This window comes from Tasmannia lanceolata, unplaced genomic scaffold (genome assembly GCF_043159265.1).
Source record: "Tasmannia lanceolata isolate RefF3 unplaced genomic scaffold, GAP_Taslan_0.1 ptg000018l, whole genome shotgun sequence".
Lineage (NCBI taxonomy): Eukaryota > Viridiplantae > Streptophyta > Magnoliopsida > Canellales > Winteraceae > Tasmannia > Tasmannia lanceolata.
The window spans coordinates 9,062,420-9,077,092 of NW_027518695.1; the positions used below are offsets into that span (position 1 = coordinate 9,062,420).

A 14,673-nucleotide genomic window follows, 5' to 3' on the forward strand; every position below is an offset into this window, starting at 1 on the left:
AAATGATATTTCCACCTCTTCATGTTTGTGGTTTCCAAAAACCTGCTACATTTCCACCTTCTGTTTGTCTTTTTCATGAAGATAAATTAATTTCGAGGACAAACAAAAGTGGGTGGAACTGCATCTCTTCTTCACACTACAGGATCTGTCTATCAAAGAAAAATATGGAAAGGCTTTTAATATCGGCACTACAATGTTATGATAATTGCACCAACTCATTTTGTCTTTTATCATTTAAAAGGCTTTCAAAAGGTTATTACAATTCTCAAGAATATCTCAAAAGCCAATTAAAGAAGAAAAGACAAGATAACTTAATGCAATTATCAAAACACTCTAGTGCCAATATCAGTACTCAGTAGCCTATGAAAACCGGGTTTCTCTTTTTGGTAAAAGTGAAACACAGTAGAAATTTCCCAGAAGAAATAATTACCTCCCCATACCCACCCTCTGTAAGTTCTTTCTTTTAAAACCCTCATACCATACAAATGCAGCTTCCTGCAACAAAACTGTAGTTTTCTACCCAAATTCCTCTGCAAAACTCTGATCTCTTTTACTTTCTTGTTGTTTCTTTGCCTCTTTTAATCCCTATCAGACACTGACAAATAAAGACCCCCCCCCCCTCTCTCTTTTTAACCCCCTTTTCTCCTTCCAAAAACATGCAATAACCCTCCAAAACCACCACTTTGGAGGGTTTTCATTCCCTCCCTCTCTCCCCACCTTTCCCCACTTTCATGAAGTTTCTGGGTCTTTGTTTCCTTGCAAATGGCGACAGAAAACAAGTCCCATGAATCCGATTCGGCTTCCGAATCGGATTCTTTTCATTCACCATTCGATTCTCAGGCCGGGGGCTCGTACGATGAGTACAGGTTTTCTAGTGTGTCCGATCCCGAGATTGGAGGGGTTTCAGACCAGAATCTGAACTCATCAGTATCAGATTGTTGCTCTGAGGTCGATTTGGAGAGTGGGGTTTTGGGGATTAAGGTGCATTTGGCTAAAGTAGAGAGGGATTGTAGGATTTGCCATCTTAGTCTTGAGAGCGCGAATCAGGAATCGGGGATTCCAATCGAGCTGGGTTGTTCTTGCAAGGCAGATTTGGCTGCTGCCCATAAGCAGTGCGCAGAGACCTGGTTCAAAATTAAGGGAAATAAGTAAGTGGAGAAAACCCTAGTTACCAAAAATTCATTTTGCTACTTGGGTTTTCTAAATGTGCGATTTTTTTAGGTTAAGTATTATGAATTTGTGTTCTTTTGTTAATTTTTAGAGTGCTTGCGTTTTTACTACTTAGAAATTTGTTTGTGTTTGCTGAGTACAGGTCCTGAATTTGAGGTCTGGTTTAAGATTTGGGTTTTGTTTTTGGGTTGTGAGTTCGAATTCCTGAAGTTGGGTACTTTCATATATGGGAAATGCACTTGTTCTTGATTTTGAGAACCTGGATGTGTGGAATTTGTTCTATGTGAAGTGCAGAATAATAGAAACTTTAATAAGAAGCACTTTGGCAATTAAAGAAAGGAAAAGCTAAAGTGGGTTTAATTGTTAAAAACGAATCATGGAAATGAAGTCAAAAAGAAAACATTTGGAATCTGTGGGTGTTCCTTGCAGCGCTGTGGATTCTCTTGTCTTTGTTTTCTCATGTCTTTAGTAACAGAGTATTTTTTTCTTTCCAGTTGGTCTGTTTATTCATTCATTCATTTATGAAAGTGGGAATTTGACTCCTACTTTATTTACCCCAAATGACATTTGATTAGTCACTCAGTATAGAATGTAGCTTCTCGTTTTGCAATTGTTATGCAAACTGAATTTTTGAAGATGCTTTTCTGGAGCAATAACACAATCACATGTAGGGAGAGGGTTTTTTTCATTAGCTGTGGTTTGGCAGGACCCCTACCAGGGTATTAAATGAAATATAGAAGCAATTACAACCGCTTATAAACTTCCCCTAATTTTTCTAGAGACACAAAATTTAGAAGCAAAAGGTGAAATGGGGTGGGTAGGAAAAATCACTCCTTTACATGGGCAATCTAATTTAGATAAGAAGTCAGCTGCTGAATTCGCCTCTCTCCATATATGTGAGATTTTCCATGCTTATAAAGTCCATCTAATATAGGGAGAGGGTTTAACAACATAAAGTTCCATATTTAGTTATTTACAAATGTTCTTCGTGAAAGATACAAATGGAATGCTAGTTGTAGACTCAAGGTCTGCAGATGCATCCCAAACAAGCGGACATGTCATCCTGAGTTGAAAAGTATTCAAAAGACCTTAAATTTTTTTAACTTAAAATGTGTTTGTGTGTTTGAGGTGTGTCTGCTGACCTTGCATCTGCAGCTAGCATTCCTTGGGATATAAATGCGTAAAATTGCTGCAATAGTTGATAATTTCTGTTGGCATCTTCATCATTCTTTATTCTATTTTATTAGGGAAATTTTACAGCCAATAAAATAGAATAAAGGAGAAAAATGAGGGTATACAACTTATAATATTAAATGCTAATTTTAATCCACTCATTCATCATATCCATGTTTGAGCTATCTATTGAATAAATAACTTATCATTTAGGTTAAGTATTGCTGCTGCTTACAAACTTTCTGAGTCACTAATATTGGTCTTGGCTCTGTTGCATATTTAAAGTTTATTTTTCTTTGGAATTTATCCCAGTCTACTTTATTGGGAATAATTGTTCCTCTGGCTTTCCTTCCAGGGATGACTAAAATGCATTAAGAAAAGACAGAAATTGCATATAAGGGCAGAGATTGCCCTATCTACAATGATGGTCTAGAAACACTCGCTTTGGCTAATACATAGGGTAGATCGATAGATCATTAACCTCCCTAAGTGTATTTTTAATGGAAGCACAATTTTTTCACAAATGTCATTAATTTCATCAAGGATGTTGGCAATCCTACAGTCTGGGCTAACAGTAGTCTCGAATCTGTTTCATGAAATAATGGTCTTAAAGATGTCCTTACAACTTGTCTTTATTAACTACACTGACACCTTCTATGCTGAAAATGTTATTAGGATCGTATCTCTAATTCAATTCAAATAAGGGAAACCATTATCAGAGCCAACATAATCCTAGATGTAGGGGTGTAAATGGATATTCGAAAATTCGATTACCGTCCGCATCCGAATTCGTTTAAAGCGAATATTATCCGGATCCGTTTCAAGCGGATATTATCCGAATCCGTTTATGAGATATCCGGCTCTTAGCGGATGCGAATCTGGTAAATGGTATATCCGATCCGTTTAACATCCGAATCCGAGAAGTAAATTCTTTTTATTTATTATTAATAATATCATTAATATTTATTTTTAGTAATGACACACTATCTTTTGTTTCTAAAAGAAAAGTAAATTTTCTTTTTAGAAAAAAACAAAAGCAAAAAGTGTTTTGGGTAGGAAAGGAAGTAATCTCTCATTTTAAAGGCATTCTTGGAGTTTGACATGGCTTCTTTATGAAGCAACAAATGTGGGCTGTAGGATGAAAAAGACAAATGGATGATGGTGATTGAAAGAAGATGGCATAGTTTCTAGAGAATTATAGAGCAAAAAGGCCATAGTCATTGATGGTAAATGGACGGCTCAGATCAATTTTCCAACTTAGGGTTATATAAAAACTCAAAATGCAATTAAAAGAGGGGACTTCTAAGGTTTGCAAGGAGAAGCAAGAGAAAGGAAGAGGCTGAGACACCATCTTCGGCATTCCTTGGTGCCTCCAATCCCACCAAAATCCAGATCAATTTTCCAACTTAGGGTTATATAAAAACTCAAAATGCAATTAAAAGAGGGGACTTCTAAGGTTTGCAAGGAGAAGCAAGAGAAAGGAAGAGGCTGAGACACCATCTTCGGCATTCCTTGGTGCCTCCAATCCCACCAAAATCCGCCGCCGCCCCTCTACACCTTCTCACAGCCACCTCCATCACCGCCAGTCACCTCCATCTCTAACCCAATCATCATCTCCATCCCCATTTCTCTTCATCTTCCACAATCGCACTCCCACTTCCACTGTTCAAAATAGCCCAAACCCATTCCATCATATACATAAAAAAAGAAAAAACCCAAAGACCACTCCCACTACCATCATCCATCCCCACCGCCTCTCTCACTCTGCCTTTGTTTTAAAAGGAAGAAGAGAATCTCATATATTTTAGGGTTTGAGAGTTAATTTTGTGAAGAGAAGGTAGAGGTATGGTTTTAGGGTTTGGAAAATTTATTCGAGGAGTAAGAATGAGAAGAAAGATAAAGTGCTGCAATAAAATGTTCGAATTTACCGGATAAACGGATACGGTTAATATCCGAATTCGAAAAATATCCGACGGATACGAATTCGGTAATAGATATCAAATATCCGTCAAATTCGAATCCGAATCCGAATTCGGATAGTGTATACTGTAATCGAATTCGGATATAGCCATATCCGATTCGAATTTGATCCGTTTACACCCCTACCTAGATGCACCCTGTTAGATCCCTTTCTGCCCTTTTCACCTTATGCTTGAACTCCAAGTTGCCCCAATACTTTGTTGAGGTTGGAATACCTGAAGCCCCTCTTGGAGATCAAACCAAAAGAAGTTGTAATTCAGGAGTCGTGGTTTTGAACCCAGGAGTCCCATACGTATTTTACATCCTTGATTGAAACAATCCCATGTCACTCTTCACCTTTGCACTGTTTTGAGAAGGTTTAAAAAACATGCAAATGTTACTAACCCACGATAAGTCATTATAAGCTGGAGAAAGGCGAAAAAACAAGGTTCCATCCTTCAAAGGCCTTAATCCCCACGTCCTTATCCTCACGATATCTACTGAGATATTGATGATGTCCATATTTGTCGTGGCCTGTCATTATAGTCGCAGAAAATAACGGTTCTAAATGTCGGCTGAGACTGACACGAATTGGCAACATGCTTCTCTTTCCATCCCCACTGAAACGAAATTCTTTGATCCACATATATAGATTTTGGAAATTGGGAAAAGGTATATTTTTCAAATGAAAATAATCATATATGTATGTTAGCTTCTAAATTTATTATATGAGTTAGTCTTGCTCAGCTTATTGATAGATGGAGTCATTTTTTAATTTTGAAAATTAATCATTTCATTTATTTTGCTTGAAAATCTTTTAAAAATAGAAAAAAACTATATTTCTGAAAAAAACTTATCATATATGCATGTTTGTTTCTAATTTTTTTATATGCGGGTCATTCTTGTTGATTCTACCGATTAATGGAGTATGATTTTTTATTTTAAAAATTAATTACTTTATTTATTTATGTTAGAAAATCCTTTAAATTTCCATCATTATAATCGCCTTCATTTTTTTAAATTTCTTTATGAAATTAATTGGACGGGCTTTTTCTTATATTTTGTGTTTATTTGAAGCATATGTATATGAAGTTATATACAGTTTCAGTTTAAAATGGACCTTAGTGTTCCAGACATGCTGACAACTCATGTTACCAAGTGTTTTATCTTGTTAAACATTATGGATGGTTGTCTTACTTGGTGGTTTCTAAGTGTGTACTTGTGCTTTTTCTAGCTTTTTCTGACGTTTTATCTTACATTTCCTTCACCTGCATGCATTTCCATAAACTTTCATCACTTTACAATATTTCTACCGAAATCTATGACCAAAACCGACATGTTTCCATTACTGTGGTGATAGGCGTGCATACCGGAACTGACATTTTAAACCTGGCAAAGAGCCACATTACTCACTACTTTCCTGGCCAACTCATTATCAGGATCTTTTTGCTGATCTCCTTAGGTTTACCTATCTAATCTGAAGGGCAGATGAACCCTCTCCCAACCCTCCTTGTTTCTTCAAAGGAAGATCTTCCTATCCTCCCAATCCTGGTTTTTACTGAGGTTGGTATCTTAAAAGAAGAGACAGGGCACATTGATAAGTTTGCGAAGAGTAGCTTTAACCAAATGAAAGAAAACAAACATTTTTCCATGACACAATTCCCCAGTTTACATTTATTGAGCGAAAGACTAAGATAGTCCAAGGTAAAATTCAAAATAACATTTTAATGAAGCGACTCGTGCTACATGGCAAACTGATTGACATTGCTTCCACTTGTAAGCTTTTTTCGTTTTCTTTCTTTATTTATTATTATTTTTTTTGGAATGTCAACGATTCTATTAAAAGGATAAGGACACCGAGATGGTCAGTTAAGGCTAATCGGCTGATAAGCAATCTTCTTGGTTGGTATGCTGCACTCACAAGCTTCATTATGACACCTGCTAAAAAAAATGTTCCAAAGATTTGATTTCCTTCAATTTGATTACAAGGTCTTAATTCCAAATAATTAATTGACTTCTTAGTTAAACCTCAATTGAAATATCCTGGTGACTTATTTTCAGCATCTATTATGGAATTCTGGAGGAATTACAATGATCATGATTGCTGTCACATGCTCGTATATAAGTGAATAATTACAAAATGTTGATAAAAGATTAACTACCTCTAAATGACTTGTAAAGACTTATTGAGAGCCAAGGTAATAGGAAATAAAATATTTAAAAAATACTATCCCTGTACAAGCATACAATCAGCACGATATTGTTCAGTTTATGGTCAACTCTGTTAATTGCAAGAACTTCTAGTCTTTTCTAGGAAGAATCAGTTGGAACTGGCTAAGGGCAGGGTGAAGTTTCCCTAGCACACAGAGGGAGAGTTCGTATGTTAATCTCTATCAATGGCAGCCCTAACAAGGATTTGTTCTATGTTGAGAAATTTGAAAAGATAATGAATGGACAGTGATAACACATAAAATTTTCTATCAGTAATCTGCTGTACCTGTCTACCACGCGTTCTCTATACTTTTGCATCTTTCTTCATCCAGTTTAGTACAGTCAACGTGATTGCAATGGTGTGGGAAAGATACCAGTGGAGCTTTCAGAATATGAATATTAGAAGGGTACACAAACCATGTAATGGAAAGGGCAGGCATACGGAGGATATGTTCTTTTAATTGAGAAATGTGTACAAATAATGAAGTGAAAATGCTATTTTGCAGAAAATCTATTATCAGTAATCTGTTGTACTTGTCTATCCTTTTGTTGTCTATCCTTGTGCATCTTTCTCCGTCAAGTTTAGTACAGTTAAGGTGATTGAAATGGTGTGGGAAAGATAATTGTGACGCTTTTCGGAATTTCAGAAGGGGACACAACCCATGCAATGACAAGTGGCAAATCAATTATACTATTTTTCTGCTCTACCTGTTGCTTGAATGTTTTTCTTCTTGTGGTAATAGACTTAAAAAGTTATAAAAAAAATCTAAATGCTAGACTGACTAATGTATTTATGTTGCTCATATAGAATATGGCCTTTATATCAATAACATTCTAGCTCCTTTCATTTTCTATACTTTCAAAAAACGTCACCATTTTCTATATCATTTTCAGGACCTGTGAGATCTGTGGTGCAACTGCTCGCAATGTGGTTGGTGGGAACGAGACCGAGTTCATGGAGCAGTGGAATGAAACAAGCAATGTTGTTGTGCCTGCGCCCCCCACAGAGACGCGAAGCTTTTGGCATGGGCACCGCTTTCTTAATTTCCTACTGGCTTGCATGGTATTCGCCTTTGTTATCTCCTGGCTTCTTCACTTCAACGTTCCCAACTGAATTTCTCAACAGTGATACATTTTTCATCATTAGAAGAGCTGGAAGCCTCTGTTGATTTATGAGTGCCCATCAGGAAAAGAAAATTAAAATGACAAAGGGGGAAGAGAACCATGAGGAATCCTTTGCAAAATTAGGGCTCTAGTATGATCTGGTGTGAATACTTAAGGTGTGTGTTTATGTTGTCTTAGTTAATCGGATTTATAGTCGTGTGCTTATGTTGTATTATCGGTTCTTTGCTTCGCAGCACGTAAATTTAATATCATTACTTCAAGTGTCCCTTTTGTCTTTCATCTTGAAAGATTTGTGTCATGTTGTTTGTTATCCAGATGTAATTTTACGTGTAAGAAGTGACACAGTTCATATATAATCCACGATTTGTATTGTTTACAATTAACAGTGATGGTATTAGTTGTTTAATATGAAAAGGTACTTGAGACTGGTTTAGTTCTAAGATTTTTTAATTTTTTGAGCGAGAGAAGCAGGGGACCATTAATCAATCCACAATTTGAGCTACCTTATGGAATGGGTTGTAAATGGGTTTAGTATAAGAGGCTTTGGTTGCATTTTCTTCCATGATAGAACAGTTCTGGGATCAAATGAGCACCTATTTAGCATTCCATTTCGGAGTGTAACTATGCAACATTAAAGGGGCAAGGACACAGCCTAACTTTGTCAAGAAATGCAGAGGGCATGCTTGACAATCATGGAGCCGTTTGGATACACGGATTTTAGAATCTTGGATTTCCTCAAAATCCTGGATGGGAGACCAGAGAAGGAGACAATCGATCGTTTTCTGATTTCTCACCTTCCTTTTCATCAAGCAAGAGAGGAGGAGATTGTCCCGTGTTTCCAGGTTTTAAAAATCTCAGGACTGGTGAGAGATTTCTAAAACCTGGATTTCTTTCTTAAAATTCAGGATAATGGATTATAAAATCTAAAATTTTACACCGCTTTCAAACTAAAACCTGGATTCTAAAATCCACGTATCCAAACAGGCCCCATTGAAAAAAAATTTGAAGGGGCGGTGAGTGAGATCATGTGGTGGACTGGAAAACAGGGAAAAAAACTATTCTAGACAAGGGATTTTTTTTTTCTCCAATTTTAGCTCCATATCTCATGCTCTGTTTACATCCACTATTAACTATTCCTGGGCTCTAGAAAGTTTCAGCTTAAACTTTTCCAAACACCTTAGAAAGTTTTATGAAATTATTTTTACGTAGAAAGAAGCATTACCAAGCCTTGGAAAAAATTATTTTCCAGGGAGTTTTTGTTCAGGTTATGATTTTAACAGGTACTGATATTGGCACTACCATGTTTTCAATAATTGCACAAAGTCAGTGCGGCTGCTCTCACATGCAACAGGCCATCCGCAAATTGCCTTTTGCAATGGACACTAGCAAGTCCCTGTTAAAAATAATAAAAGACAAGAAGAGTTAGTGCCCTTATCAAAACATGGTATTGCCAATATCAGTTACCTTTTAACCAATTGAGGAGTTCTATTATTAGGGAAAAATACACCTAGACCCCCTGTGGGTGCTGACACATTCAACTTAACCCCTAACGTTTAAAAAGTTACAAGTATACCCCCTGTGGTTTCAATTTGGGTAAGGTAAACCCCCTCAGTTGACAGTTCGTCCACAAATTGAAGAGTTAGGATGATCCAAAGGTTTGGATCATCCAAATAATGTGGGCCCTAACATAGATAGGGTGTGCCCAAAAAATCAGCTCCATAGGATCATCCTAACCTTTCAATCTGTGGAACTGAGGGGGTCTACCTTACACAAATTGAAACCACAGGGGGTCTACTTGTAACTTTTTAAACATTAGGGGTTAAGTTGAATGTGTTAGAAACCACAAGGGGTCTAAGTGTGTTTTTCCCTACGTATTAACTATTAAGCACTATCAAAAGAAAGGAGTGCCGGTATCAGTTTTCCCTTGCTAAATTACCTTTTGCTCCCTTTTTCATGTTGTGGGGTTTCAGGTCTCTCTGTCTCTCAGCTCGCAAACGAGCTTACTCTGCCGCTGGTAGGAAGCCTTGTAAGTATTTTCTACTCATTCGATTTCACTTCTGAAAACGCCAATTCTAGAATGAAATATCCATGAAAAATGTTCAAGTCTCATCGTTTTTTTGTTGCAAGTCTCATAGATGCTTCCATCTGTCCAAAATCCTAAATCCTAGAATCTACTGAGAAACTATTTTTTTTTATTTGAAAATGGAATGCTTTCAGTTCTTGGATTCTAGTAACTGATTTGGAGCATGGGTATCGTTTTTTTCCCCTTCTTTATTATTTTCTGAATGGAGATTCGGTGCGATGTTAGTTCAATAAATATGTCATTCTCCTCTCAGGATTGGATGGTTATCCTTTTTTTTCTGAATGCTAGATTTCATTATTTTCTGGGCTTGAATTTATAGTTTGAGTGTTCTGTATCAAGAGTTCTTATAGTTTTTTACTTTTGTAGGTGTGATTTTCCGATGGCTGCCCCTTCTGGATTGGACAAAGATCAGGTATCTTTTCATGTTTACTATTGGATGTGTAGTCAGTCTGTCCAGCACTCCAGATCATTATATGAGAATAAAGCACCCAACTGCAATTGGGTACATTTTATTCTGTTCAGCTTATTATGTGTCAAAACTTTCATCCAACATTGCATGTTTTCTGTGGTCTCTGTCGAAAATGCCGTGTACATGAATATCAGTGTTGTGTTTTCATCCCTATCTACTCTACAGTGGGACATATACTTAAAAGGATACACTATCCTTTAATAAATGGAGTGCAAATTCAGAATGTTATGAGACCCATGGTCTAGAAATTGTCAAATCCACTTCAGGACTTCTTGAGTTGAGCTGACTCAATTGGGTCATCTTCTCTTGGCTTGAGATCCAGATAAGACTGCCTATATTATTCAACAAATCAGCAAGTATCGGCCAAGCTGTTACAACTTGTATCGGTTCGTGTCTGTGTAGAAAACAATGGCTGCCACTCTTTTGTTTTCTGACATTCAGTTATAGATCTGATAGTGTCTTTACAGATGACTGCCTAGAGTTTATTCATTGATGTATTGTCTTCACTATCTACGCTTGATTGGTTCTGAGCTACCATGTTTGAGACAATGCGTTTTTCCAGTTTTCATCTTATCATGCTATCATCCTAATTTTATGTTGCTAGTCATGCAGATATTTGGGATGGCAGAAAAGGAAATGGAGTATAGGGTAGATTTATTCAACAGGTAGGTGATTTACAAAATGGCTCTTCCTACACGTTAATTTGTTTAAAGTTGAACGCTTGAAGTAAATCCAGTTGCTCTTTACATGGCTTTAATGTGGTGGCTATGAATTTCAGCAATGTGTTTTTTGAGTTTCATCTGTGTTAGTTTCTTCTGGGCTTGGGTTTTCATCTCTTTCCTCAATTGTTGGACCTCCTAATAATATTAAGGCTCCTTTTATGCGGTGCATACATTTTGTCCACTGCTGAAATTTGATTCTAGAATTTGTTGTCTAAAATACTTTTTTGTACCTGTGTTTATGAGAAGCTTCAGTTGTAGACGTCTACAATTACTGAACTCTATAGTGCTTAGAACTAAAATCAATATATCTTTTCAAGGTTAAGGCTAGATCTGGAGTTTCATTAGTTTGGAATGTTATGTATTATTATTATTGTTTGATAATACAAAAGGAGCACTGTGTTACTAGACAGATTCGGATTTCATTATAAATTTGACGAATTTGATCCGTTTCAGTTTTTTGGTACAGGTTAACCCAGACATGTTTCAATAAATGTATTGAGCAAAGGTATATTTATTACAATTCTTTTTTCTGACACTCTTTAATATGCTCCTTTTTTTGCTGTTAGGTCCATTGAATTCGTATTTCAATTCTGAAGTGCATGATAATATGTAGTACATGTTCCTATGAGGCATTCAAACAAACTAATCCAAGTGAGCATACATTTAATGGTCTGACCATGCGTAGAATATGGCACCGACCAGACACGTAGAAAATATTGTCCATCTTCTGTGGAAGCTAGTTTCCATTTACCTTTATTTAAAGAACTCTGAAATAGCTCATTTTGATTCGATACACAGGATATTTTGAACAACTTATTGCTTCAAATATGCGTTCTCTATTTGTCAGGTACAAGGAATCTGAGCTAAATATGGGTGAAAACAGCTGCATAGACCGTTGTGTTTCAAAATATTGGCAGGTAAAGTGTTAGATTATATACTTATTTCAGTTTTGCTTGAGCTTGAAAATTGGTCAAAGGTTGTAAGCATATTAAGTTTTTGAAATTCTGACTTTGAGATACTGGTCAAAACATCTTTCTGTCATTCATCTGGAGAGTATTTGGATATAAGATGTAACTAGCAGTTATTCAAATAAAATTAGTCGCAAGATGGCTGCACTGATTTGGAAAACAAGGACGATGTTATTTAACTTTGTATGCCAGAATTATAACTTGTATGCTAACTTGAAAATCAATCTATAATGTGCAAAAATTGACAGATGGGCAAATCTACTTTTCATGTCATGGTCAATGCATTGGTTGTGTTGGATTGGAGTTGGAGTACCACTCTAAATAGCCGTTGTGATGCAGCTCCAAAACCATCCAAGCAAATGCTCATGGATGGTCCCACATCCACCTCTAGGCAGAGTGGGGAAAAGGGGCAAAAGTTTTGGGCACTTTTGCAATACTGCTCAGATGATGTCATCACAAGGAAATATGTATAGGTTGGTAACATTTGCTGAAATGGAAAGCCTATCCTACATTTGTATTAGCTGGAATATACGTGGAAATGGGTGCTAAGGCATCTGCTACTGAGCCTCATCACGGTAAGAATGGGTGGGAAATAAAAAAATAAAACAGAGGAGACTGGAGAAAGCCGAGATGAGAATTTTGAAATGGAACCTTGGATACGGGTTCTGTAGTAGATGCAAAAATTTCAACTTCAAGTATAGAATTGCTTGCAGAAGGTGCAGTAAAATTTGGTCTAGTTGGGACTAGAATGTTTACAAACTGGCTGGTTTGGTTAAACCTCAATCTATATCAGGAGAGCGCTAAAGTAGAGAGTGAGCCTGTGTCAACTGAGGGAATTCAACAATCGAAGACGGCCATGGCCATGCTGCCCCTCCAGCCATTCATTCAGTGCCTATCGAAGTGTAGAGAGAACTAGCTGGCAGATAGAGTTCTACTATGGCAGTTTTGGAGGCCTGGTTGATTTGAACCAACTGCGCAAAAGGAAGACTTCATGTGCTTTAGATTGGGCGCGCGGAGGTTTTCGTTGCAATCCCCAAAGACTTTGACACGGAAGATCTGATCCTTATTTGGTCTTCCAAACCTGTTAGCCCCTTCACAAAACTCTCTAAGTAGAATGCTAGGAGTGTAGTAGTTAGCAGAGATCTATGGTGGGAGATAAGTGGAATGTTAGAAGCCTCCCCATGTGTGGATGGTATTTAACTTCATGTTGATCGGCAACAGAATAGGAAAGATAGCATCCCTATACCGTTCTTGCCGATCGGGGTTGGGCTTCGAGTTCGAGAGATTATGCATTAGAGTCCTTGGTGATTCCCTTGGCTCATCTGTTGCCTGTTGAGGTGGATGGAACAATTTTTTAGATTTCCATCAATTTGGCGTCATCGGTGTTGGCTTGGAGGAGAGGGCGGAAAGAGATTTGATAGCAGAATCAGAAGTCATTGGTGTGATGAACTTTGGTAGCAACGCCCCCCCAGAAGCAGATAGGTCAAATTCTAAGGGAGGCAGGCATTTTAAATTTTAAACCAAGGGCAGCAAGACCATATAAATGCATGGCTATTAGTAATGGCGCTGAGAAAATTGGTGACTTACATCTGGCAATCAATACTTGTAGTATCGAGTCTTACCTGAGAAAGGTGGGTGGGCCCAACACTAACATCCTGATTGATCGAACTTCGCTTGAAGACTTGTTGTGGACCCGCGAATTTGATTGTGGGCCCAGCTTGGTTCGGGACTCTTATTAGCCTATCAGATTGGGCATGCTGATGGAGGAAGGCTGCTCCAAGACAGATTTGAATTTGAGAGGGGATATGAAGTACCACACTTTTTTCTAAATAATCACTCTTTAGATCTTCAATGGCATCACGTCATAATTCAACAAGGCATCACACCTTTATGGGTTCCAAGCATCACACTTGGAAGAGAGGGTAAGCTTCACACACATCTTGCTCTAATTCTCATTCATTCATCACCAAAATGTGCAATGCTTTTTCTTTCTAAGACGGGAAGTTCTGGCTACATAACTACTTGGGACTCTCTTTTTAAAAGAGAATGACACATAGCAATATGTGGTTTTCGTACAAGATAACTACTTAGGATTCTCTTTTAAAAAAGAGAAAATGACAAATAACAAAGCAATTTTTGTAGGACATAACTACTCGGCACCACTGTTTAAAACTGCAGAGGCGGGCGGGTCAATCTACCTGGAGATTGTTAACTTACCAACTTCTCCAAAAGCTTAAGCTATTGGAGAAGGGAGTTATTTATCTGTTATACTTTAACACTCCCCGCACGTGTGGCCCACTTGGCAAACACGTGGCACATCTGGTCCCACTTTGGACCGACCCTGCATGTGGATTTTTGCTATCCGGGAGGTTTGAACTCGAGACCTTTGGCTTTGATACCATGTTAGATAGCCCAAATGGAGAATGGAGAAGAAGAAGCTGTGGATAGAGCATGGGGTCTCAATGAGAGAAGAGTGTCGTTAGATCTCTCTAACTCACGCCCCTATTATTTTATGTACTTAATAATGTGTAAGTTACATAAATGACCCTATTCATCTAACTGTTTGTTGCTTAGCATGATATGTTTTGAAGTACTGATGTTTATATCTGTTTCATAAGCCCTGTTTCCTTCCTAAATTGCAGGTGACTAATTTGGTTGGGCAGCTACTTGGCTCCAATCGGCCTCCCATGTGAAACGGTTTCGGTCGCTTGCTTTTACACTTGGTAGGGATAATTTATGTTCTATTCACTACATGCTTGCTTCTACACTTGGATAATTCATGTTCTATTCGCT

The 14,673-nt window shown here is 37.5% G+C and overlaps 2 protein-coding genes across 7 annotated transcripts; both read left to right on the forward strand.

Moving 5' to 3' along the window:
• The first annotated feature begins 481 nt into the window (after nt 1-481).
• Nucleotides 482-8,021, forward strand: LOC143851126 (uncharacterized). The gene is made up of 2 exons (XM_077360452.1): nt 482-1,148; nt 7,408-8,021. The coding sequence occupies exons 1-2, from the start codon at nt 763-765 to the stop codon at nt 7,625-7,627; spliced, it is 606 nt and encodes a 201-aa protein (XP_077216567.1). The 5' UTR covers nt 482-762; the 3' UTR covers nt 7,628-8,021.
• Nucleotides 8,022-9,530: 1,509 nt separating this feature from the next.
• LOC143849982 (mitochondrial import inner membrane translocase subunit TIM10-like) lies at nt 9,531-14,673 on the forward strand. 6 transcript variants are annotated; one of them, XR_013235924.1, is made up of 7 exons: nt 9,550-9,664; nt 10,088-10,133; nt 10,803-10,855; nt 11,379-11,417; nt 11,760-11,829; nt 12,129-13,802; nt 14,523-14,673. XR_013235924.1 is itself a non-coding variant. In XM_077359315.1 (6 exons), exons 2-6 carry the CDS (start codon nt 10,101-10,103, stop codon nt 14,571-14,573), a joined length of 246 nt encoding a protein of 81 aa, XP_077215430.1. In that variant the 5' UTR covers nt 9,558-9,664; nt 10,088-10,100; the 3' UTR covers nt 14,574-14,673. The 6 variants fall into 6 exon arrangements, 1 of the variants encoding a protein (XP_077215430.1); XR_013235925.1 differs by lacking the exon at nt 14,523-14,673 and adding an exon at nt 14,288-14,426; XR_013235926.1 differs by having other exon boundaries at nt 9,606-9,664; nt 10,795-10,855.